The sequence below is a fragment of the Ictalurus furcatus genome, unplaced genomic scaffold (assembly GCF_023375685.1).
Source record: "Ictalurus furcatus strain D&B unplaced genomic scaffold, Billie_1.0 scf2, whole genome shotgun sequence".
Lineage (NCBI taxonomy): Eukaryota > Metazoa > Chordata > Actinopteri > Siluriformes > Ictaluridae > Ictalurus > Ictalurus furcatus.
In genome coordinates this window covers 943,618-967,163 of record NW_026521051.1, presented here as the reverse complement: position 1 = coordinate 967,163, position 23,546 = coordinate 943,618, and the positions used below count along the sequence as shown (strand labels likewise).

General features: G+C 38.7%; 3 protein-coding genes across 3 annotated transcripts; all 3 read right to left on the bottom strand.

Moving 5' to 3' along the window:
* Positions 1 to 28: 28 nt before the first annotated feature.
* On the bottom strand, positions 29 to 984 carry LOC128604723 (histone H2A). The gene has a single exon (XM_053619847.1). The coding sequence runs from the start codon at positions 559 to 561 to the stop codon at positions 175 to 177; it is 387 nt and encodes a 128-aa protein (XP_053475822.1). The 5' UTR covers positions 562 to 984; the 3' UTR covers positions 29 to 174.
* Positions 985 to 1,132: 148 nt separating this feature from the next.
* LOC128604716 (histone H1-like) lies at positions 1,133 to 2,589 on the bottom strand. The gene has a single exon (XM_053619841.1). The coding sequence runs from the start codon at positions 1,749 to 1,751 to the stop codon at positions 1,149 to 1,151; it is 603 nt and encodes a 200-aa protein (XP_053475816.1). The 5' UTR covers positions 1,752 to 2,589; the 3' UTR covers positions 1,133 to 1,148.
* Positions 2,590 to 4,673: 2,084 nt separating this feature from the next.
* LOC128604730 (histone H2B-like) lies at positions 4,674 to 5,198 on the bottom strand. Its single transcript, XM_053619851.1, has one exon. The coding sequence runs from the start codon at positions 5,196 to 5,198 to the stop codon at positions 4,824 to 4,826; it is 375 nt and encodes a 124-aa protein (XP_053475826.1). The 3' UTR covers positions 4,674 to 4,823.
* Positions 5,199 to 23,546: the final 18,348 nt, after the last annotated feature.

Below are 23,546 nucleotides of genomic sequence, written 5' to 3'. Positions count from 1 at the left end.
AACGTTAATCACGTAATTATTAGCAAAGTATAACGCTTGTGTTTTCATTTCAAACGTGCTGACTTTCTAGTGCACACTTTCAGTAGAAAAAGGGGTGTAAAATTGCACTTTTGAAGCAGAGATGGTGGCTCTTAAAAGAGCCTTTGGGTACTGACAAAGCAGCAGTGGACGAGTTTACTTGGTCTTGACGGCCTTCTCGGTCTTTTTAGGCAGAAGCACAGCCTGAATGTTCGGTAGCACACCACCCTGAGCGATGGTCACTCCGCCGAGCAGTTTGTTCAGCTCCTCGTCGTTACGCACGGCGAGCTGCAAGTGGCGGGGAATGATACGAGTTTTCTTATTGTCACGGGCGGCGTTACCGGCCAATTCCAGGATCTCAGCGGTCAGATACTCCAACACTGCGGCCAGGTAGACCGGAGCGCCGGCACCGACGCGCTCGGCATAGTTGCCTTTACGCAGAAGCCTGTGCACACGTCCCACGGGGAACTGAAGTCCAGCCCTGGATGAACGAGTCTTGGCCTTAGCTCTAGCCTTTCCGCCGGTTTTTCCTCTGCCACTCATCTTGATGCTCAGATCTGTTCTAACAACAACTCCGAAATAAACGTTACACCCCGAGCTCTCCGTGATATAGACAAAACGGCCACTCTCTTATTCGCTAAGAACGCAGTGGCACATTAGCCAATCACAAACAGGCCGTCGAATTCCAGCGTCACCCCTCCCACCCCTGTTTGTGCGTGTGTGAGTGTGTGAGAGAGAGAGCGCGCGAATGAAAACAGACAGAAGGGAATATTCATACAAAAGCACAAAGTAACAACTATATACTGAATTCATTTATTCTTATCATTAACATTGATTTATTATGCATCAATATGTTATCCTACATATTCTGTGATGGTTTTGGAGATCAGGAATGACGTTAAGGAATCACGATCAGGATTCTATTCTACTGTACTAAAATCAGCATCAGCGTGTGGTTATGTATACATATGTAGCAGATATGTGTATCCATAGTATTGTATGTTTCTAACGTGTATTGCTTTGATTCCATAAAGCTTGACTGAAAATGAATTGTCGCTCTTTAAAGGAAAATATGGGTGGCTCTTAAAAGAGCCGTTTAAGGAACAAAAGCATGAAAGAAACAAACGTCTTTACTTCTTTTTGGGTGCTGCCTTCTTCGCCTTTGTCGCTTTAGGTTTTGTGGTCTTGGGCTTGACAGCTTTCGCTTTCTTGGGGCTCTTGGCTGCCTTTTTAGGGGTTGCGGGCTTTTTCGCCTTCTTCGGGCTCTTGGTGGCTTTCTTTGCGGCGGCTGTGGGCTTCTTCGCCTTCTTAGGAGACTTCTTGGCCGCGGCGGCGGGTTTCTTGGCTGCTACCTTCTTGGGCTTCTTAGTAGCGGCGGGCTTTTTCGCTTTGGGCGCGGCTTTCTTCACGGGCTTCTTGGCTTCGGTCTGCTTCTTGTTCAGCTTGAAAGAGCCAGACGCGCCGGTCCCTTTGGTCTGCACCAGAGTGCCTTTAGTCACGAGACCCTTAACGGCGATCTTGACGCGGGAGTTGTTCTTCTCCACATCATATCCGCCGGCAGCCAGCGCTTTCTTCAGAGCAGCGAGAGACACGCCGCTCCTCTCCTTAGACGAGGAAACGGCTTTGACGATCAGCTCGCCGACGCTAGGGCCGGCTTTTTGTGCTCTCGAAGCTGCTTTCTTCTTGGGCGCTTTGGCCGGCGCGGCAGCGGGAGCGGGTGCGACTTCTGCCATCTCTCTTGGAACTACGTAGAATACACGAGTCGTACGCTGTACGTTAGTGTGTAACACAGGATCCTCCCTCCCCGCGGCCGGGGGGGCTGGTCTTAAAAACAGATATGAGAGCGTTGTAGACTCAACTCGGGCGCCGCTGAATGAATGCACGGACGCGGCGCGCGCTCAGATGTGTTTTCTCATGGCATTTCTCGGTGAAAATCCCACTCGCAAGACGAGATTCAAAACGTTGAAGCACACGCTGAGCGAGGACGGGCTTTCTCGTTTCTCCCGTGGCCCGGCCTGGCCGGCTAGAGAGCAACAGTCTCGCGCAGCGCACATGAAAAGGCGCGGCGCGCGTTGTACTCAAGCCGGCGGGCTGCGCATTTGGTGCGATGTGGTGTGTAAAAACGGGCGAAAAGCAGGCACGGCCGTCGTATGCGTTCTGGGCCGAGTTAAAGAGGAGCCTTGTGAACGAGCCTGATGTCTTTGCAGCTGTCGAGTGGTGTGTGTAGTATCGGAAGCAGAGCGCGTTGGGGGCCGTGTAAAGCACAGCGCGCGTGACTATAGGCTCCGCTATAGCCTTGTGTGTGTGTGTGTGTGTGTTGTATTCCATGCTGCTAGAACATTCTTTTCAATATCTATGTGCTACTAGAACATTCTTTTGAATGTCTTTGTGCTAATTAATTGATGCTGATCTTCATTTCTAATTTAACATTTTTTTAAATTTATTTTTGAGCTACAAAAAATGTAAATTGAAATTAAATGTAGAGAATAAGAATTAGAATTTTATTTAATGTACATGCGTACTTCAAGGCCAGCATGCATCGCGACAGTCAACAAACAGGTAATAATGGAGAGATCCAGGCACTGGCACACAGACAAGAGGAAATTTAAAAAGGTTTGGCAAGTTGACTTTTTATTTACTGAAATCAATTCAAAGGCAGTGTGTCTAGTTTGCAAGCAGTCAGTTGCTGTTTTGAAAGAGTACAATATCCGTCATTATGAAACAAAACGTTCTTCAGCTTTCTCAAAGGACAGCGGCGAGGCATGAAAACAGAAGGCTAACGACCTGCTTGCTAAACTTCGATCTGAGCAGAGCGCGCTGCTACGTCCTTCATCAGCTCAAGAAAGTGCCACACGGGCCAGCTATCAGATTTCCTGTATTTTACATCAAGAACAGCTATGTGCCCAATCCATCGGGCTTGTGGATGTGATGCGTGACGTCGTCAAAATTGTGAATGATATACGCTCCAAGGCGCTCTCTCTCACCTGCAGTTCAAGGTACTGTTGGATGAGATGGATGTGCAATATGGTGATGTGTTGTACCACCAGGAGGTTAGATGGCTGAGCAGAGGAAAAGTTCTCAGGAGATTTTTTGATCTGCGTGATGAGATCAGAGCTTTTCAGGAAAGCAAGATTGGTAGTATTCAAGTGCCCATGGATAAGAAATGGTTTTCTGACCTGGCTTTCCTGGTGGACGTCACAGAGCTGCTCAATGTTTTAAATGTTCAGCTCCAGGGAAAAGACCAGATTATCACCCAGCATTTTTATCACGTCAGAGCCTTCAAACAAAAACTACTGCTGCTCAGAAGACATCTCTCAGCAGCTAACATTCACAATTATAATATTCACCATAGTTTTATGTGCAGTTATTGTTATTATTAATACTTATATTTAGTTAGCATTTATATCCAGTGGTGTCAGCTTTGGGTTTTTTTGTTAATCAAGCTGATAAATTTTGTGTCAAAGTTCTCTTAAATGATCATGATTTAATTTCCTTGTTTTGTCAGTTATTTATTCTATTTTCCTCCCTCTCTCTTCTTTCACTCCCCATCTCACACTGTTCCTCTCTCTCATCTCCACATCCAGGAAATGTAGCCCATTTTCCCTGTTTTAGAGAGGCAGGCATGATGAAAGAGAAGGTACCCGAGTATGATGCTGTTCTCAGCAACCTTTTCCAGGAGTTTGACAGTCGCTTTGAGGACTTCAGACACAATGCTTCTGACTGAGTGGTTTGTTCAACCCTTCACCATCAGTGTGGACACAGTCAGTGATGATCTACAGATGGAACCAATTGAGCTTCAGTGTGATTCAGAACTCAAACACAAGTTCAGGTCCCTTCCCTTGACAGACTTCTACAAATGTGTCCCAGCAAACAGGTACAGATGTGCAAACGGGCACAAGTGATGCTGTCTCTGTTTGGCAGTACCTACCACTGTGAACAGACTTTCAGTCTGATGAACTTAAACAAGTGTAAACTGAGATGCAAAGTAACTGACTCTTACCACCATAATATCCTGACTTTGACAGTAAGTCCGCTGCATCCCAATTTGGAAAAACGTTTGAAAAATAAGGACCAGCTTCATGTGTCTCATTAGAGGTCACTGATATTGCAGGCATGTGGCTGTATTGCTTATAGCTTGAATAGTTGTATTAGGTATTGAACATGTATTATAAATGGGATTGGTTCTATGTTTTAATTATACTATAAGTTTCATTGAACTATAGAACTCTGAAAATAAAACTGCATTAGTGCAGCAGATACAGACTAACATTTTCTATTAATTTATTTGTAAATATTATGAAATGATAAATGAGAACCATGGCAACTTTAATTTTAATATAATATAGTTTGGTATAATGCAACATTTACTTTTGGCCCACAGCCCTCAATCAAGTTTGATTTTTGGCCCTTCACAGGAAAAAGTTTGGGCACCCCTGATTTAGAATGATTATGTGCTACTAGAAAACCATTTTCAACTACTTCCTGTTAGTACAATCTTAATACGAATAACTTCGTGCTGCTAAAGTCCCATTTTGCATTGCTCAGATTATACAACCCCCTAAACCGTGCTACAACCCTGTTTAGATTTACTCATCTCTGCATTTAACAGACTGCTAGAATTACCCAAAAGCCTGAACATCCGCGGGAGTGCAGCGCTTCAGAAGTCCCCCTCCCCCTCACACACACACACACACACACACACACAGCGAGAGAGAGAAAGCGAAAGAGAGGAAATTACTCTTTGTATGAAAAGTGGGTGGCTCTTAAAAGAGCCGTTGGGTTGATGAAGACGGCGGTAACGCGCTTTACTTGGAGCTGGTGTACTTGGTGACGGCTTTTGTACCCTCGGACACGGCGTGCTTGGCCAGCTCGCCGGGAAGCAACAGGCGCACGGCGGTCTGGATCTCCCTGGAGGTGATGGTGGAGCGTTTGTTGTAATGAGCCAGACGAGAAGACTCACCAGCGATGCGCTCAAAAATATCATTCACGAAGGAGTTCATGATGCCCATGGCCTTGGATGAGATGCCGGTGTCAGGGTGCACCTGCTTCAGGACCTTGTACACGTAGATGGCGTAGCTCTCCTTCCGGGATTTTCTGCGCTTCTTGCCTCCTTTGCCGGCCGTCTTGGTCACGGCTTTCTTTGATCCCTTCTTGGGCGCGGTCTTGGCTGGATCGGGCATGCTGCTGTTTCTCGAATAAACGAATAGAAAATGACTGGCGCCCGCCTCGCGCCCGCTCTATTTACAGACCCACATGCTAATGACGCCCAGACAAGACACCTTTTTTTGATTGGCCAAAATTCGATACCTCCCCCTGCATGGCGCCTCCTACTGCACTCTGCTTCCTCCCTGCCTCCATGCTTCCTCCCTCCTCCTCGTCCTCCGCTACGCTTTGTTTCCCTTCCCGCCCTTGTACTTTCAGGACAACGTGCACTATGAAAAAACAATTGGCTTGAGAAAAAATCGTTTTATATTATATATGCATGTATGCGTGTGTATGAGAGAGAGAGAGAGAGAGAAATATAGAAGTTTCTACTAAAATCATCTTCTAAATCGTTTTAATCAAGCATTTCATAATATTTAATACTGTGCATATATATAGAGTTTATTACAAAAAATACAAATAGACCTACCACTTATGCTACTTCTGTACAGCGTTTGATGCCTTATGCTTCATGAAAGAAAAAGCCTTTTTTTTTTCCACACGGAACAGCTCTTTTTCTAGACATGTGGGTGGCTCTTAAAAGAGCCGTTGTATTCGCGTCGTTCGGTGTTAGAGCGTTTAACCGCCGAAGCCGTACAGGGTGCGTCCCTGGCGTTTCAGGGCGTACACCACATCCATGGCGGTCACGGTCTTTCTCTTGGCATGCTCGGTGTAGGTGACGGCGTCGCGGATCACGTTCTCTAGAAACACCTTCAGCACACCGCGAGTCTCTTCATAGATCAGACCAGAAATACGCTTTACACCACCACGGCGAGCCAGACGGCGAATAGCCAGCTTGGTGATCCCCTGGATGTTATCACGAAGCACCTTGCGATGACGCTTAGCGCCTCCTTTGCCGAGTCCTTTACCACCCTTGCTTTTTTTTTTTTTAATGAGTTTTATTGAATTTATGCAAAATTTACAATCTTACACAAGTCATATTCAGAAAGAAAGGGAGAAAAAAAAAAAAAAACTTACATAGTCAAAGTACAATTACACGCAAATATTGTCCCACACTGAAGAGTCTTTAAACCAAGATGTGCTGCTTTTTAGTCTTCTTAGCTCTTTTTGAATGTCCTTGAATACAACATCACTGGATATAAACGTTTGATTTATAGTCATTCTAGACCTTGTTTTCCAGAGTTTAGATTTAGTCAAACATATTATGAACCAAATGAAGTCATGCTTGGTCTTGCTACAATTTTCTTTAAAAATGCCATAGAAAATTGAGTTCATATTTATTTCTATATTGAGACCAATGATTTTTAATTTAGCCCATGTTTCTTTAGAGCGATAACACTCTAACAGGAAATGTTCGAGTGTTTCCTCTTCATTACAGTTAGGCATCGGGCATTTACTGGTTTTTACAAAACAGCTCCATTTCACAACCGCTCTTACTGGGAGCCTTCTTACAGCGACTAACCAAGTTGTATCTCTCAGGTGTTCAGATAGGATTTTATTCTGTAAATTTTGGAGACATTCTTTGTTTTGGTCTTCCTCCAAATTTCTGAAAGCCACAGGGTTACTATAAACTCGATCAACAATTAAAAGATATATTTCTTTGCTCGAGTCTTCCACCCAATCGTTGTTTAGATCTTTAAATTTGTTAGTGAAGTCGGAAAACATCAGTTTATAATACGGAATTCCTTTCCTCGATGGACCTTTTTTAGATTTCCAGTTGGAGATGTTCCCTATCCATTCGGTTTGCCTGGCAATACCACTCGCGATGATTTTGCACACTGCTATTTTAGTTTTTAGGGATATATCGACAGCCCCAAGGCCTCCCAGTTCCCTTCTCTTAAAAAGGAGCTCACGTTTTGTAACCTCACGAGTTGTATCCCATATGAAATTACAGCATATTTTATGAAGTCTTTTTATCCAAACTTCTGTCGGAGGTAAGATGCATGATAAAAACAGTATTTTTGATAATAGAAAAGTTTTATAATATTTATTCTAGTTTTATAACTTAGATTACATGATTTCCATTTATCAATTTCATCTTGTATTACTTCTTCTTTTTTTGACCAGTTATGGTCGACACAGCCATTATTATCTATATATATACCTAAAACCTTTAATTGCTGAACTTCTAGGACATCTATGGGAAATTTGTTTTTTTCATTTCCAATCCAGACACATTCCGTTTTAGCTTTATTTAGGGAGGCTCCAGAGACTTGCTCATACTCGCTAAAATATTCAAAGATGATGTCTAGTTCTTGTTTAGATTTCACAAATACAGTTATGTCATCAGCATAAGCAGAGATCACGACTCTGTTCTTTCCTATTTGAAGACCCTTAAGTCTATGATCATCTTGGATTTTTTGTACAAGTGGGTTTATAGATAAAATATATAGGGCTGCACTCAGAGGGCACCCTTGCTTTACACCCCGCATAACTTCAAATGGTTCAGTCAAGGAACCGTTAACATTTACTTCAACCGTCGATTTAACATAAAGGCATTTAATCATGTTTATGAAATTTTCAGGGAATTGATACAGTTTTAAAATCTCCCACAAATAGTCTCTTGAGATATAGTCAAATGCTTTTCTTTGGTCCAAAGCCACAATGTAAAAACTGTCACCATTTTTATCAAAAACTAGTTCTCTTAATGTGTTCAAGTTGTCCCACATAAATCTTCCCTTTATTGCACATGTTTGTTGTTTAGCTATTATTACGTCCAAATAGTCACTCATCCTGTTCATAATGGTCTTTGCAAAAATCTTATAATCGACATTCATTAGGGTGAGATGTCTCCAGTTGTTGATATCACACATTTCACCCTTTTTATACAACAAGGATAAAACGCCTTCATAGAACGAGTCATGCATGTAACCTCTAGCGATCCCATCATTGAAGGCTTGCGTTAATAATTCAGCCAAATCTATGGCGCATGCATGATAAAAATCAGACGGGAGACCATCTTTCCCTGGAGACTTTTTTAAATTTAATTGTTTAATGGCATCAACAACCTCAGCCTCTTTTATTTCCTCACCTAAGCTCTTGGAAGGATGGATCGACACTATTTTTTACATTCAAAAAGGTTTTTAGAAGTTTAGCATCTATTTCAATTGAGTTATACATGTTTGAACAAAGGATCCGAACAGCATCTCTGACATCTTTAGGATTTTTCGCTATAGTTCCATTATCTGTTTTAATGGCTTCGATATATTGGGCTTCTTTCCTTTTATTAAATAGTGAAATTGCTTTTGTTTGATTTAGAAGTTCATCGGAAATTATTCCTGCTCGGACTTGAATGTTCAGTAAAAACTCATTATTTAAAGTTTGTATCTCTTTTTTCAAATCCTTTAAGTTGTTTTCCTCACTTTCATCTCTTGTATTTTTTAGTTTTAGGTTTATATATTGTGTCATAATTGTATTGTACTTCTCATTTTTTTCTTTATTAAAACATAGACATTTGTATTTAAGTAATTTTTTAATCTGGATCTTAAAAACTTCCCACAAATCACAATAATTGGTAGTGAGGATATCTAAAGTTTTAATCCTATTAATTTCTTCTTTTAATTGTATAATCAATAAAGGACTTTTCAAAATTTGTGTGTTTAATTTCCAATAGTTTCTTCTTTCATCATTTTTAAATCTAATGCCACATATAACTGTCAAGTGGTCCGACTCAACCAAGAGTTTTGTTGTATAAAATTTTGCCTCAAAATTATTATTAATATATATCCTGTCAATTCTAGTTTTACATGTTTTATCAAACCTTGTGAAGTCCACTTTCTCTGGATATAATGTCCTAAATATGTCGGTGAAATGTTGTTCATTCATTATAGATTTAAGGACACCACCTTCTCTCCTAATTTTACATATTTTGGAAGAAATTTTATCATTATCATCTGTGATTGTATTAAAATCACCGCATACAATGGTATAGAAACCGACACACAGGAGCATTTTAAGCTTTTTAAAAAGCCGGATTTTACCAACAGTATCCTGTGCTGTGTATACATTTATTACTCTAATTTTTTTTGTGCAATAAAACACATCTATAAACATTAATCGACCAGGAATTATTTCACGGCTCTTAATTATTTTAAATTTATTGTTATAAAATAAGGTCGCAATACCATCAGCTTTACTTTCACCTATTGAAAAGATTGAAGGACCTTTGATCCATAAACTTTGGGCGTTCTGTACGTCTGCAAAACTGCTTAATCTGGTCTCTTGTATACATAAAATATCAACATGTTCTCCACTCAATATATTTAACTTTTTCACTTGATTAATTTTTGCCTGAATCCCTCTAACATTACATGTGGCAACAGTTAAATTTGAAAAAACCATAAAAATTAAGATAAGGATCTTCTCCGATAGATATTATTGTATGTCCATTAGTCCACATTTTCTCAACATTATCCACATCATTTAACCTCAATTCCTGCAGACATATATCACATTTCTTTTTAAGTAATATAGGAATTGAAGTTAAAATCAAAGACATTGTGTCAAAAAAAAAAAAAAAGGGAAGAAAAGTAGGCAATATACATCATTCCTTAACCTTTTTTGCATTGTCAACATTTCCAGGAGAATTCCTCTTTCGCCTTTGGCAGTTTATATGGATAGTCTAAAGTGTTTTTACCTTTCGCCAGCGTGGGAGTGTCCGCAGTGTCACCTGTGTTGTCGGCGATTGTCTGGGTTGTTCCACTTTCACCAGCTGGATGCGATGACTCCTCTCGGCACTGTAGACTTCCTGCAGGTGTAGAAATGATCTGGGTCGCTCCGGTCTCTCCCTCTGAGCACGTAGGCTCCTCTGGGGCTTGTAGACCTCCTTCAGGGGTTGAGCCGATCCGAGTCTCGCCGACTTCTACAGCTGATAGCGCAGGAAACTCCGATGCTTGCCGTTTCTCCACAGACGAAAGACTGGGCGGAGATGCTCCGCTGCTTCCAGCAGGTACTTCCGGTGTCTTCCGTCTCCCTTCCGGGGTCAGAGATTCGGCGCTGCTCTCAGAGTCCTCGCCGTCTTCGCTGTCGCTGGTATCGGTGCTGCTTGAGTCACTCCCAGATGTCGAGTCGTCCTCACTTGTGTGTAGTTTATTTTCTTCCCAGTTGTTATCCGCTTTATCGTTTGTTTTGGTTTCTGTGTTATGTGCGCTTTGTGTTACATTCTGGTCAATGTCTTTTTGATTTTTCGGCATTCTTAGTTTATAGCTGTAAGAATTTGGGCATTGAAAATATATATGCCCGGTTTCATTACATAAATTACATACTTGTGTATTTCTACAACTCTTTCCTTTGTGGCCAAAGCTTCCGCATTTCCAGCACTTTGTTTTCTCACAGTCCTTTGCCTGATGGTCGGAATCGTTACATATAAAACATCGTTTTGTTTGGCCGGGATATGTAATCGTTCCATTGTATGGTCCCATGGAAATGGAATTTGGTATCTGGAATATACTTCCGTCGGGGTTTTTCTTAAGTTTTATTTTATATCTCCTGACTCCATACCATATCCCGAACTGGTCCAGCGGCTTGTCAACAGGGTTCAGTATCTCACCAAACCTTAAGAGGTATTGTTCTACATCCGAGTCAGCGATTCTCCCAGTCCAAAACTTTACTACAATGCTCTTTATGTCTTGGGGAGCTGATGTAGTCATCTCCCAGTTTTTCCAGAATTCACTTCCTGTATTATTATTAAAAATTTGAGAAAATGTTTGAAGTGCCTGTTCTTTGGTAAAACATATTTCATACTCTTTTCTGTTAGGCATTGCAATAAAAGAGTATACATCTGTAGTCGATATCCATTGACTACTTAAAAGGTTTACTCCGACTTCAGACCTGTCTGGCGCTTCTCCTTCTCCACTGTAACGTAGTCTGACCCAGTGCCTCCCCGCCGACGGCGAGGAGGCCACACGGGGTGACATACCGAACCCCGGGTGGCGATAATTATCACCTCGTTAAAGGTGTTTTTGTTGTTGATGTTGTTGTCGTTAAAGTCTTTAGTTTCAAATTACTAACGAGGATACCACTTGCAAAAAGAGAGTATTAATTACCACCCTTGCTTTTTTTTTTTTTTTTAATGAGTTTTATTGAAATTATGCAAAATTCACAATCTTACACAAGTCATATTCAGAAAGAAAGGGAGAAAAAAACAAAAAACAAAAAACAAAACAAACTTACATAGTCAAAGTACAATTACACGCAAATATTGTCCCACACTGAAGAGTCTTTAAACCAAGATGTGCTGCTTTTTAGTCTTCTTAGCTCTTTTTGAATGTCCTTGAATACAACATCACTGGATATAAACGTTTGATTTATAGTCATTCTACACCTTGTTTTCCAGAGTTTAGATTTAGTCAAACATATTATGAACCAAATGAAGTCATGCTTGGTCTTGCTACAATTTTCTTTAAAAATGCCATAGAAAATTGAGTTCATATTTATTTCTATATTGAGACCAATGATTTTTAATTTAGCCCATGTTTCTTTAGAGCGATAACACTCTAACAGGAAATGTTCGAGTGTTTCCTCTTCATTACAATTAGGCATCGGGCATTTACTGGTTTTTACAAAACAGCTCCATTTTACAACCGCTCTTACTGGGAGCCTTCTTACAGCGACTAACCAAGTTGTATCTCTCAGGTGTTCCGATAGGATTTTATTCTGTAAATTTTGGAGACATTCTTTGTTTTGGTCTTCCTCCAAATTTCTGAAAGCCACAGGGTTACTATAAACTCGATCAACAATTAAAAGATATATTTCTTTGCTTGAGTCTTTCACCCAATCGATGTTTAGATCTTTAAATTTGTTAGTGAAGTCGGAAAACATCAGTTTATAATACGGAATTCCTTTCCTTGATGGACCTTTTTTAGATTTCCAGTTAGAGATGTTCCCTATCCATTCAGTTTGCCTGGCAATACCACTCGCGATGATTTTACACACTGCTATTTTAGTTTTTACGGATATATCGACAGCCCCAAGGCCTCCCAGTTCCCTTCTCTTAAAAAGGAGCTCACGTTTTGTAACCTCACGAGTCGTATCCCATATGAAATTACAGCATATTTTATGAAGTCTTTTTATCCAAACTTCTGTCGGAGGTAAGATGCATGATAAAAACAGTATTTTTGATAATAGAAAAGTTTTAATAATATTTATTCTAGTTTTATAACTTAGATTACACGATTTCCATTTATCAATTTCATCTTGTATTATTTCTTCTTTTTTTGACCAGTTATGGTCGACACAGCCATTATTATCTATATATATACCTAAAACCTTTAATTGCTGAACTTCTGGGACATCTATGGGAAATTTGTTTTTTTCATTTCCAATCCAGACACATTCCGTTTTAGCTTTATTTAAGGAGGCTCCAGAGACTTGCTCATACTCGCTAAAATATTCAAAGATGATGTCTAGTTCTTGTTTAGATTTCACAAATACAGTTATGTCATCAGCATAAGCAGAGATCACGACTCTGTTCTTTCCTATTTGAAGACCCTTAAGTCTATGATCATCTTGGATTTTTTGTACAAGTGGGTTTATAGATAAAATATATAGGGCTGCACTCAGAGGGCACCCTTGCTTTACACCCCGCATAACTTCAAATGGTTCAGTCAAAGAACCGTTAACATTTACTTCAACTGTCGATTTAACATAAAGGCATTTAATCATGTTTATGAAATTTTCAGGGAATTGATACAGTTTTAAAATCTCCCACAAATAGTCTCTTGAGATATAATCAAATGCTTTTCTTTGGTCCAAAGCCACAATGTAAAAACTGTCACCATTTTTATCAAAAACTAGTTCTCTTAATGTGTTCAAGTTGTCCCACATAAATCTTCCCTTTATTGCACATGTTTGTTGTTTAGCTATTATTACGTCCAAATAGTCACTCATCCTGTTCATAATGGTCTTTGCAAAAATCTTATAATCGACATTCATTAGGGTGAGATGTCTCCAGTTGTTGATATCACACATTTCACCCTTTTTATACAACAAGGATAAAACGCCTTCATAGAACGAGTCATGCATGTAACCTCTAGCGATCCCATCATTGAAGGCTTGCGTTAATAATTTAGCCAAATCTATGGCGCATGCATGATAAAAATCAGACGGGAGACCATCTTTCCCTGGAGACTTTTTTAAATTTAATTGTTTAATGGCATCAACAACCTCAGCCTCTTTTATTTCCTCACCTAAGCTCTTGGAAGGCGGGTCAACACTATTTTTTACATTCAAAAAGGTTTTTAGAAGTTTAGCATCTATTTCAATTGAGTTATACATGTTTGAACAAAGGATCCGAACAGCATCTCTGACATCTTTAGGATTTTTCGCTATAGTTCCATTATCTGTTTTAATGGCTTCGATATATTGGGCTTCTTTCCTTTTATTAAATAGTGAAATTGCTTTTGTTTGATTTAGAAGTTCATCGGAAATTATTCCTGCTCGGACTTGAATGTTCAGTAAAAACTCATTATTTAAAGTTTCTATCTCTTTTTTCAAATCCTTTAAGTTGTTTTCCTCACTTTCATCTCTTGTATTTTTTAGTTTTAGGTTTATATATTGTGTCATAATTGTATTGTACTTCTCATTTTTTTCTTTATTAAAACATAGACATTTGTATTTAAGAAATTTTTTAATCTGGATCTTAAAAACTTCCCACAAATCACAATAATTGGTAGTGAGGATATCTAAAGTTTTAATCCTATTAATTTCTTCTTTTAATTGTATAATCAATAAAGGACTTTTCAAAATTTGTGTGTTTAATTTCCAATAGTTTCTTCTTTCTTCATTTTTAAATCTGATGCCACATATAACTGTCAAGTGGTCCGACTCAACCAAGAGTTTTGTTGTATAAAATTTTGCCTCAAAATTATTATTAATATATATCCTGTCAATTCTAGTTTTACATGTTTTATCAAACCTCGTGAAGTCCACTTTCTCTGGATATAATGTCCTAAATATGTCGGTGAAATGCTGTTCATTCATTATAGATCTAAGGACACCACCTTCTCTCCTAATTTTACATATTTTGGAAGAAATTTTATCATTATCATCTGTGATTGTATTAAAATCACCGCATACAATGGTATAGAAACCGACACACAGGAGCATTTTAAGCTTTTTAAAAAGCCGGATTTTACCAACAGTATCCTGTGCTGTGTATACATTTATTACTCTAATTTTTTTTGTGCAATAAAACACATCTATAAACATTAATCGACCAGGAATTATTTCACGGCTCTTAATTATTTTAAATTTATTGTTATAAAATAAGGTCGCAATACCATCAGCTTTACTTTCACCTATTGAAAAGATTGAAGGACCTTTGATCCATAAACTTTGGGCGTTCTGTACGTCTGCAAAACTGCTTAATCTGGTCTCTTGTATACATAAAATATCAACATGTTCTCCACTCAATATATTTAACTTTTTCACTTGATTAATTTTTGCCTGAATCCCTCTAACATTACATGTGGCAACAGTTAAATTTGAAAAAACCATAAAAATTAAGATAAGGATCTTCTCCGATAGATATTATTGTATGTCCATTAGTCCACATTTTCTCAACATTATCCACATCATTTAACCTCAATTCCTGCAGACATATATCACATTTCTTTTTAAGTAATATAGGAATTGAAGTTAAAATCAAAGACATTGTGTCAAAAAAAAAAAAAAAAAAGGGAAGAAAAGTAGGCAATATACATCATTCCTTAACCTTTTTTGCATTGTCAACATTTCCAGGAGAATTCCTCTTTCGCCTTTGGCGTTTATATGGATAGTCTAAAGTGTTTTTACCTTTCGCCAGCGTGGGAGTGTCCGCAGTGTCACCTGTGTTGTCGGCGATTGTCTGGGTTGTTCCACTTTCACCAGCTGGATGCGATGACTCCTCTCGGCCCTGTAGACTTCCTGCAGGTGTAGAAATGATCTGGGTCGCTCCGGTCTCTCCCTCTGAGCACGTAGGCTCCTCTGGGGCTTGTAGACCTCCTTCAGGGGTTGAGCCGATCCGAGTCTCGCCGACTTCTACAGCTGATAGCGCAGGAAACTCCGATGCTTGCCGTTTCTCCACAGACGAAAGACTGGGCGGAGATGCTCCGCTGCTTCCAGCAGGTACTTCCGGTGTCTTCCGTCTCCCTTCCGGGGTCAGAGATTCGGCGCTGCTCTCAGAGTCCTCGCCGTCTTCGCTGTCGCTGGTATCGGTGCTGCTTGAGTCACTCCCAGATGTCGAGTCATCCTCACTTGTGTGTAGTTTATTTTCTTCCCAGTTGTTATCCGCTTTATCGTTTGTTTTGGTTTCTGTGTTATGTGCGCTTTGTGTTACATTCTGGTCAATGTCTTTTTGATTTTTCGGCATTCTTAGTTTATAGCTGTAAGAATTTGGGCATTGAAAATATATATGCCCGGTTTCATTACATAAATTACATACTTGTGTATTTCTACAACTCTTTCCTTTGTGGCCAAAGCTTCCGCATTTCCAGCACTTTGTTTTCTCACAGTCCTTTGCCTGATGGTCGGAATCGTTACATATAAAACATCGTTTTGTTTGGCCGGGATATGTAATCGTTCCATTGTATGGTCCCATGGAAATGGAATTTGGTATCTGGAATATACTTCCGTCGGGGTTTTTCTTAAGTTTTATTTTATATCTCCTGACTCCATACCATATCCCGAACTGGTCCAGCGGCTTGTCAACAGGGTTCAGTATCTCACCAAACCTTAAGAGGTATTGTTCTACATCCGAGTCAGCGATTCTCCCAGTCCAAAACTTTACTACAATGCTCTTTATGTCTTGGGGAGCTGATGTAGTCATCTCCCAGTTTTTCCAGAATTCACTTCCTGTATTATTATTAAAAATTTGAGAAAATGTTTGAAGTGCCTGTTCTTTGGTAAAACATATTTCATACTCTTTTCTGTTAGGCATTGCAATAAAAGAGTATACATCTGTAGTCGATATCCATTGACTACTTAAAAGGTTTACTCCGACTTCAGACCTGTCTGGCGCTTCTCCTTCTCCACTGTAACGTAGTCTGACCCAGTGCCTCCCCGCCGACGGCGAGGAGGCCACACGGGGTGACATACCGAACCCCGGGTGGCGATAATTATCACCTCGTTAAAGGTGTTTTTGTTGTTGATGTTGTTGTCGTTAAAGTCTTTAGTTTCAAATTACTAACGAGGGTACCACTTGCAAAAAGAGAGTATTAATTACCACCCTTGCCTCTGCCAGACATGATGCTGCTCTCGAAGTCAAGCCACTCAATGAAAGTTCTCGCGCAGCGCCCACCTATTTATCCACACTCGACAGGACCTAGTTGAGAACAGGCGAGGAGGCGGGCCTTACACCAACGGTCACACAATAGCTCTCTTTTTCGAAAACAATCACTAGGCACTGCTTTTCACCTGCTAACGTCTTCTTCTTCCCCATTCTCTCTCTCTCTCTCTACAAACACACACAGATACAAAACATTATTAGTATTTTCAGTACTAATGTTTTGGTTCAATTAGTAGTAGTAGTAGTAGTAGTAGTAGTACAACACAATAGTCAGGAACTTTGGGTAAAACATACATAGTAAAGCATACAGCCAAAACACTCATCAGCGTAAGGAGGTTAGAAAAAGCTGTCTGTGTTTGTACAACATTGACATTACTGTTTCAAACACAAGACGTTCCTTTTGAGCACGTCCTTGGACTCAAGGCCCGTATATACTACAGTCCTACGTCCACTGCAACTACAGGTCACACATAGCAGCACAAGCCTTTATTAGTAGGCCCAGCATTCAGCGGATCAGCACCAATGTCTGTGTTCACTTTGAAGCCAGTCCACATTCTACCACACAAGTACTTCACTAACTTACAAGCACCACAGAAAGGAATGCAAACACAACTCTCAGGCCTTGCTTTATCAGCTCTCGCAAATGCATGATATAATGGACTCTCGAAGGTCGAAATTAGCTACATTGTCTCAAACCCTCATCTCATTCTTAAAAAGTGTCACTCACAAGGAAAGCATATGCACTTCGACAGTTGTGCAAGAGAAACTAACATAACAAACATCACACACAAGTAGGAATACAAAGTCAGCCTTCACACTGTCTAATCACTGGCCTTCTCTTTTCCCATACGCACTGTGTTTGAACCTAAATGTCATGCATCAACCAAAACTGCACCTCCAGAATGACAGCTGAGTTTAAGATTGGCAAAATATGTCGCAGCAGTTGCATTCGTCAAATAAACTATGAGCAATTAAGTAGTGCCAATGAGATAGTTACAGCAATGTGTAATGTCCAATAAGCTCAAAAAGAGTCGGACACTTTATTCTACTTGGCCAATCAAACACAATTATGAACTGGGATTCTGATAGTTGTGCGCCTTTAACTCACTGTGTAGGAAAATGAGGTCAGCTATATAGACAACACCTTTCATTACGTATTTAATTACTTCGATTGACGTCATTACTAGAATCAGTAGTAGTAGTACAATACCTACAACCTACCTTCTGTTTTAGGCGGCGTCGTGTGTTGTGCCGGATGGGACATGACTGCCCTCGTGTGGCCAAAATCGGGAACGGCAATTTCCCAAAAATTGCAGTATTCTGTTATTAAGCTTTTATTGGCAGTGTTCAGAAGTCTATATTTGTAGTAGTTAGAAAACAGTGGGGTAAGAAGTAGTAGATGCTATGAAAATTCACTCACTCACTCACTCACTCACTCTCACTCACTCACTCACTCTCTCTCTCTCGCTCTCTCTCCTCTCTCACATCTCTCACCCCATACCCCTCTCACCCCTCTCACTCCCACACACTGGGGCAGTGGTGGCTTAGCGGTTAATGCTCTTGCTTACTGATCAGTAGGTTGGGGGTTCAATCCCCAGCACTGTCAAGCTGCCCATTGAGCAAGGTCCTTAACCCTCTCTGCTCCTGGGGTGCCATATCATGACCCTGCACTCTGACCCCAGCCTCCTGACATGTTGGAGTATGTGAAGAAAACAATTTCACTGTACTCTACTGTATATGTGACCAATAAAGACTCATTATATAGACTTATACATGACTTTTTTTATTCTAAAAAAGCTGCTAAACTAATAATTATGGGCAGATGTAAAAAAAAAAAAATGCTAAACACATTCTCTATTTGTGTGTGTGGTTTTTTTTGTACTGTATGTGTATTTCATCAGTGTTGCTATGAGCGTATTTCTCGTAGTAGCAATCTTCTTATAGCCTAGGCCATCTTTATGTAGAGCAACAATTCTTTTTTCAGATCCTCAGAGAGTTCTTTGCCATGAGGTGCCATGTTGAACTTCCAGTGACCAGTATGAGGGAGTGTGAGAGCGATGACACCAAATTTAACACACCTGCTCCCCATTCACACCTGAGACCTTGTAACACTAACAAGTCACATGATACCGGGGAGGGAAAATGGCTAATTGGGCCCAATTTGGACATTTTCACTTAGGGGTGTACTCACTTTTGTTGCCAGCGGTTTAGACATTAATGGCTGTGTGTTGAGTTATTTTGAGGGGACAGCAAATTTACACTGTTACACAAGCTGTACACTCACTACTTTACATTGTAGCAAAGTGTCATTTCTTTAGTGTTGTCACATGAAAAGATATAATCAAATATTTACAAAAATGTGAGGGGTGTACTCACTTTTGTGAGATACTGTAGAAGGGGAAAATAAGAGAAAGAAACTGAAAAAAACCTCAGTCTTCCACACACGCTCTCACCAACACGCTTCACTCACTCCACTGTACTCATGCATGCGCACACACACACACACACACACACACACACACACACACACACAGAGAGAGAGAGAGAGAGAGAGAGAGAGAGAGAGAGAGAGAGAGAAATGAGGGGAACTGTATTTAGTTTTACATATTAAGTTAAATCCAAAGTTAATAATGTTTAATAAATCTGTCACCACCCTGAAGTTGATTATTTTCATACCAGAGTGTGCAGAAGAATTTCTTATTTTATTAAAGAATGACACATCATACTTTTTCTCAGTTTATAGTCATGTTTAATGTTACAGAACACCTGTGAGACAAGTTAGTTCCTGTTATCCCTTACATTATAGCAGCTATAGACAGTCATTCATGCACCACCCTCTATTTTTTCTCTCCCCCAAAGTTAATAAGAAAAATGCAGCCCTCCATTCTAAAGAATTTCCCATGAAAGGAAAATAAAATGAAATAAAAACCTTCCTAATTAAACCCTTCTGTGCTTCATACTGTGTCACTATTCATCCATCCATCCATCTTCAACCGCTTAGTCCTTTTCAGGGTCACGGGGAACCTGGAGCCTATCCCAGGGAGCATCAGGCACAAGGCGGGGTACGCCCTGGACAGGGTGCCAGTCCATCGCAGGGCACTGTGTCACTATTCCTTCTAAGAAATAGACGGATTCCCCATTGTCTGGAGGGAAGATGAGAAAATTTATTATGTAGTTAAGTTACTATGTAGTTACTGTATAGCACACACACACACACACACACACAGAGAGAGAGAGAGAGACATACTGCAGTATTCTAATATCCATCCATGTCCTTGTATAAGTTTTAATTATAGGACTAACATGTTACAGTGAGAGCAATCATTTAAACCTGCAATTTGGCATGTAGCCAGAACTACTTTCAGTAAGTAGTAATTCATTCCTTGTCAATTTACATGTCAGAATTACACAATTTATACAATTAAAAATGTCCTTGCCAATCAGATAAAGATCTGCAGTAATATATTTTACGTAGATTTTCTGTAATAAGTTTGTTTAAATGTTGCTGAGTTATACTTCAGTAAAATAAAGTGTACAATACTAAATGAGCAATACTACAGTAAACTTATGAGTGACTATTTAAGCATTAATTAATGTCATTTAAAATATTTCACAATCTATTTATTAAGTCTTAAAGTGCTTTATAATTATGTATATTACATAAAGAACAGTTTTACTGGAATGTTGTAATGCCTCATTAGAGTTGTAAATATATACAATTATTTGTTACCAAATTGCAAAGCCTTATATTCAGCAAGCTTTTTAAAATGTTAATAAAATTCTATAAATAAACTCTTACTCATTTAGGCCGATATTTTTATATAAATTATTTTTTTTTATATTTCACCTGGGGTTGTTGTTGACCAAGGAGTTGCTAATGTGAATCTCAGCACCATTTATCCGTTCTGAACAGCAGTCGCCTCTGTTAGTGACGATTACACTGCTAATATCATACACCGCCAATGATCCACCCTCCACCATGGGTTATACTGAGGATTTGTAGCAGTACATGAGTTGAAATTCATGTTAGATGCTTTGTTGTCATCAATAGCAAAGTAAGCAGGATAATTGTTAGTGTAAAGAAGATTGTATTGCTATTCCTCCTAAGGCCACATCGACTGGAGGGGAGAAGAGAACATATTTATTCATTCATTTATCTTACACAAAATTTTATTTTCATTAATAGTTTGTTTACATACACACAGACACACACGCACACGCACGCACGCACGCACGCACACACACACACACACACACACACACACACACACACACACACAGTCGGGGCCAAAAGTCTGAGAGCACTAGTGGAAAATGTTTCTATTTTACTTTTTTTTTATTTATTTAATTTTAGAATTTTCATTCGAAATTGTATTATTGACTACAACTTCAGTAAAAAAAAAAAAGTAGAATCTTTAAAATATTTACAAGAGATTCAGAGTTTCTTAATGTTTACAGTTGCAGAATTTTAAAAATTAAATATCCAAAATATTAAACATTTACTTTCTTTGTTTTAAATATTAATAAAATAAATTCTAAAACCTATTTATTTCAAAATGTAAAAGAGAAAAAAAATCCAGATTTTCAATGTGGTCTCAGACATTTGTGTGTGTGTGTGTGTGTGTGTGTGTGTGTGTGTGTGTGTGTGTGTGTGTGTGTGTGTGTGTATTTCTGTATTCTACTATACTGTATTCTTACCTTGCTGATGGGTCAGAATCGACTGCAATGAGAAAATGCATATCCCTGCACAAAAAATATATACATTATAGGAACATTTGATAGGTTGTGTTTTTAATCTATAAAAGGTATTGTCTTTTTAAATTATGACAATTTACAAGTGATATTAAATCAATCATAGTGTACTGTAAAACGAGATTTTTTTTAAATACTTGAAATCAGAGTTTCAAGTAAAAGAAAAAGGATGGGCCTCTGTGAATTCTCCATTTTCTGCTTAACTAGAAAGATACCAACTTTAGACAATTTACAAGAGCACTCAAGGATTAAAAAGAAAATAGCCAATTGAGGAAGCAATGTACCATTCACCACTTAATAATCAGACTTTAACTGTGCACATCAAATTATATGAAGTGCATCATATAACAAATATATCATTCATTGTGCCAAAATAAAGGCACAGTTTAGAGAGGTTTCTTACCTTCTTCGACATAAATCAGAAAGTCCTCTCTTTGACCCTTTAAACTCTGAGCTGTCCACTTGGTGTATCACTAAATGATTATTTAGTTTATTTAAAAGGCAAATGCACTTTGTGTTCTTCAAATGCAAATAAGTTTGACTCAAACTACAGTCCTCAGCAAAGTTTAAAAAAACATGAAGCAAAAACCTTCCATTTACATTTTATACATACATAAATATATACATATATAATATAGGTATAGGTTTTATCCAGCGAGATAATTGATTTATGAATCAATCAATGTCTGATTATTCATAAAAACTGTTGTACAAATGTGTGACGCAAAAGCAAAAATGTCAGGCTAAAACTGATGTGACGGATCATCCAGCATTCCCTTTAGTCATCTGATAATGCATTTATTATAGATTCTCCTTCAAACATTGTTTAATTGACTTTCAGAGTTAAGAGGTTTTCATTTTTGGCAGTGAGACACAGAATCATTACTGTGACAAAACATTAATAACTTCTCCATTTGAACTGTTAAAATGTGCAGATTCATTGTATTTCAATATGAAACTGTTCTCAAAAAATATTAGACACCAGGATAATATTAATTAATAATAGCACATAATATTCATTAGCATTGAATTTATTAAAACACTGTGCTATTCTATCACACACCTTTGAATCATGTTAATTTAAATACTATAGTTATAGTACCTGTCAGTGCCAACATCCCCACAAGATTTCATAATGTAATGGGTTTACATTAATACTACATGAATTGATCACGCTCACTTTATATAATTCAACCTTGTAATTAGAAACTTGTGTAAATTAAGCTTAGCATAAGCAGTGAAATCGTGTTTTGATGAGAAATGTAATATTTCTTTGTAAACTATAAATCATATTTTTTCTCAAATCTAGTCTACCGCATGTTCCATGTTTTGTTGAAACATTGTAATTGTAAAGCGACATTGGTTATGAGTAAGGAGCTATATAAATTACACATATTATTATTATTATTATTATTATTATTATTATTAATAATAATAATAATAATAATAATAATAATAATGTATTTATTTATTTATTATATATTTTAACTGTTGAAGCATATGTAATTAAATGGTGATTTCAATGGTGGTAACACTGTATACAGTGCCTTGAATCCAGTTTCAGGTGTTTTGGAGTTCTTAATGATCTGTTTTAGGAAAAATAGTATTTTGAATACATTTTGCATTAGGTTACTCAAAGCAGCTGGAGTGCCGATCTTATTTGCTTCTGCAGGATGTGTTTGAAAAAGAACTTAACTAATTCATGTGGCAGCTGCGCAATGCATAAAATCATGCAGATACAGGTAAGTATTTCAGTAAGCTTCAGTTAATATTCACACCAAACATCAGAATCTCAGTGATCTCAGTGATGATGGTATGAATGTTGGTGCCAGACTCAATTCAATTCAATTCAATTCAATTTTATTTGTATAGCGCTTTTTACAATAGACATTGTCTCAAAGCAGCTTTACAGAAATATCAACATGGTATACAGATATTAAAGGTGCGAATTTATCCCAACTGAGCAAGCCACTGAGTGGCGACGGTGGCAAGGAAAAACTCCCTAAGATGTTTTAAGAGGAAGAAACCTTGAGAGGAACCCGACTCAGAAGGGAACCCATCCTCATCTGGGTAACAACAGATAGTGTGAAAAAGTTCATTATGGATTTATATGAAGTCTGTATGGCCTTAGGAGCAGCCGTAGTCCCAGCAGTCTGGAATTAGAGAAGATTTGAGCTCCATCCAGAGGCAGAAAGGATCTGGATCTCTAGTATCTCCATAAATTCGTGTGGGGCTCGGCGAAAGGAGAGAGGGAGAAAAAAGATAATTATGACTGCGAAGTAGTAGAACAGAATCTAGTCAGGGTAGGCTTGAGTAAACAAATACGTTTTAAGCCTAGACTTAAACACTG

Excerpts from the sequence above, each read along its gene's own strand:
- LOC128604723 (XM_053619847.1), bottom strand. The coding sequence starts at position 561 with ATGAGTGGCAGAGGAAAAACCGGCGGAAAGGCTAGAGCTAAGGCCAAG.
- LOC128604716 (XM_053619841.1), bottom strand. The coding sequence starts at position 1,751 with ATGGCAGAAGTCGCACCCGCTCCCGCTGCCGCGCCGGCCAAAGCGCCC.
- LOC128604730 (XM_053619851.1), bottom strand. The coding sequence starts at position 5,198 with ATGCCCGATCCAGCCAAGACCGCGCCCAAGAAGGGATCAAAGAAAGCC.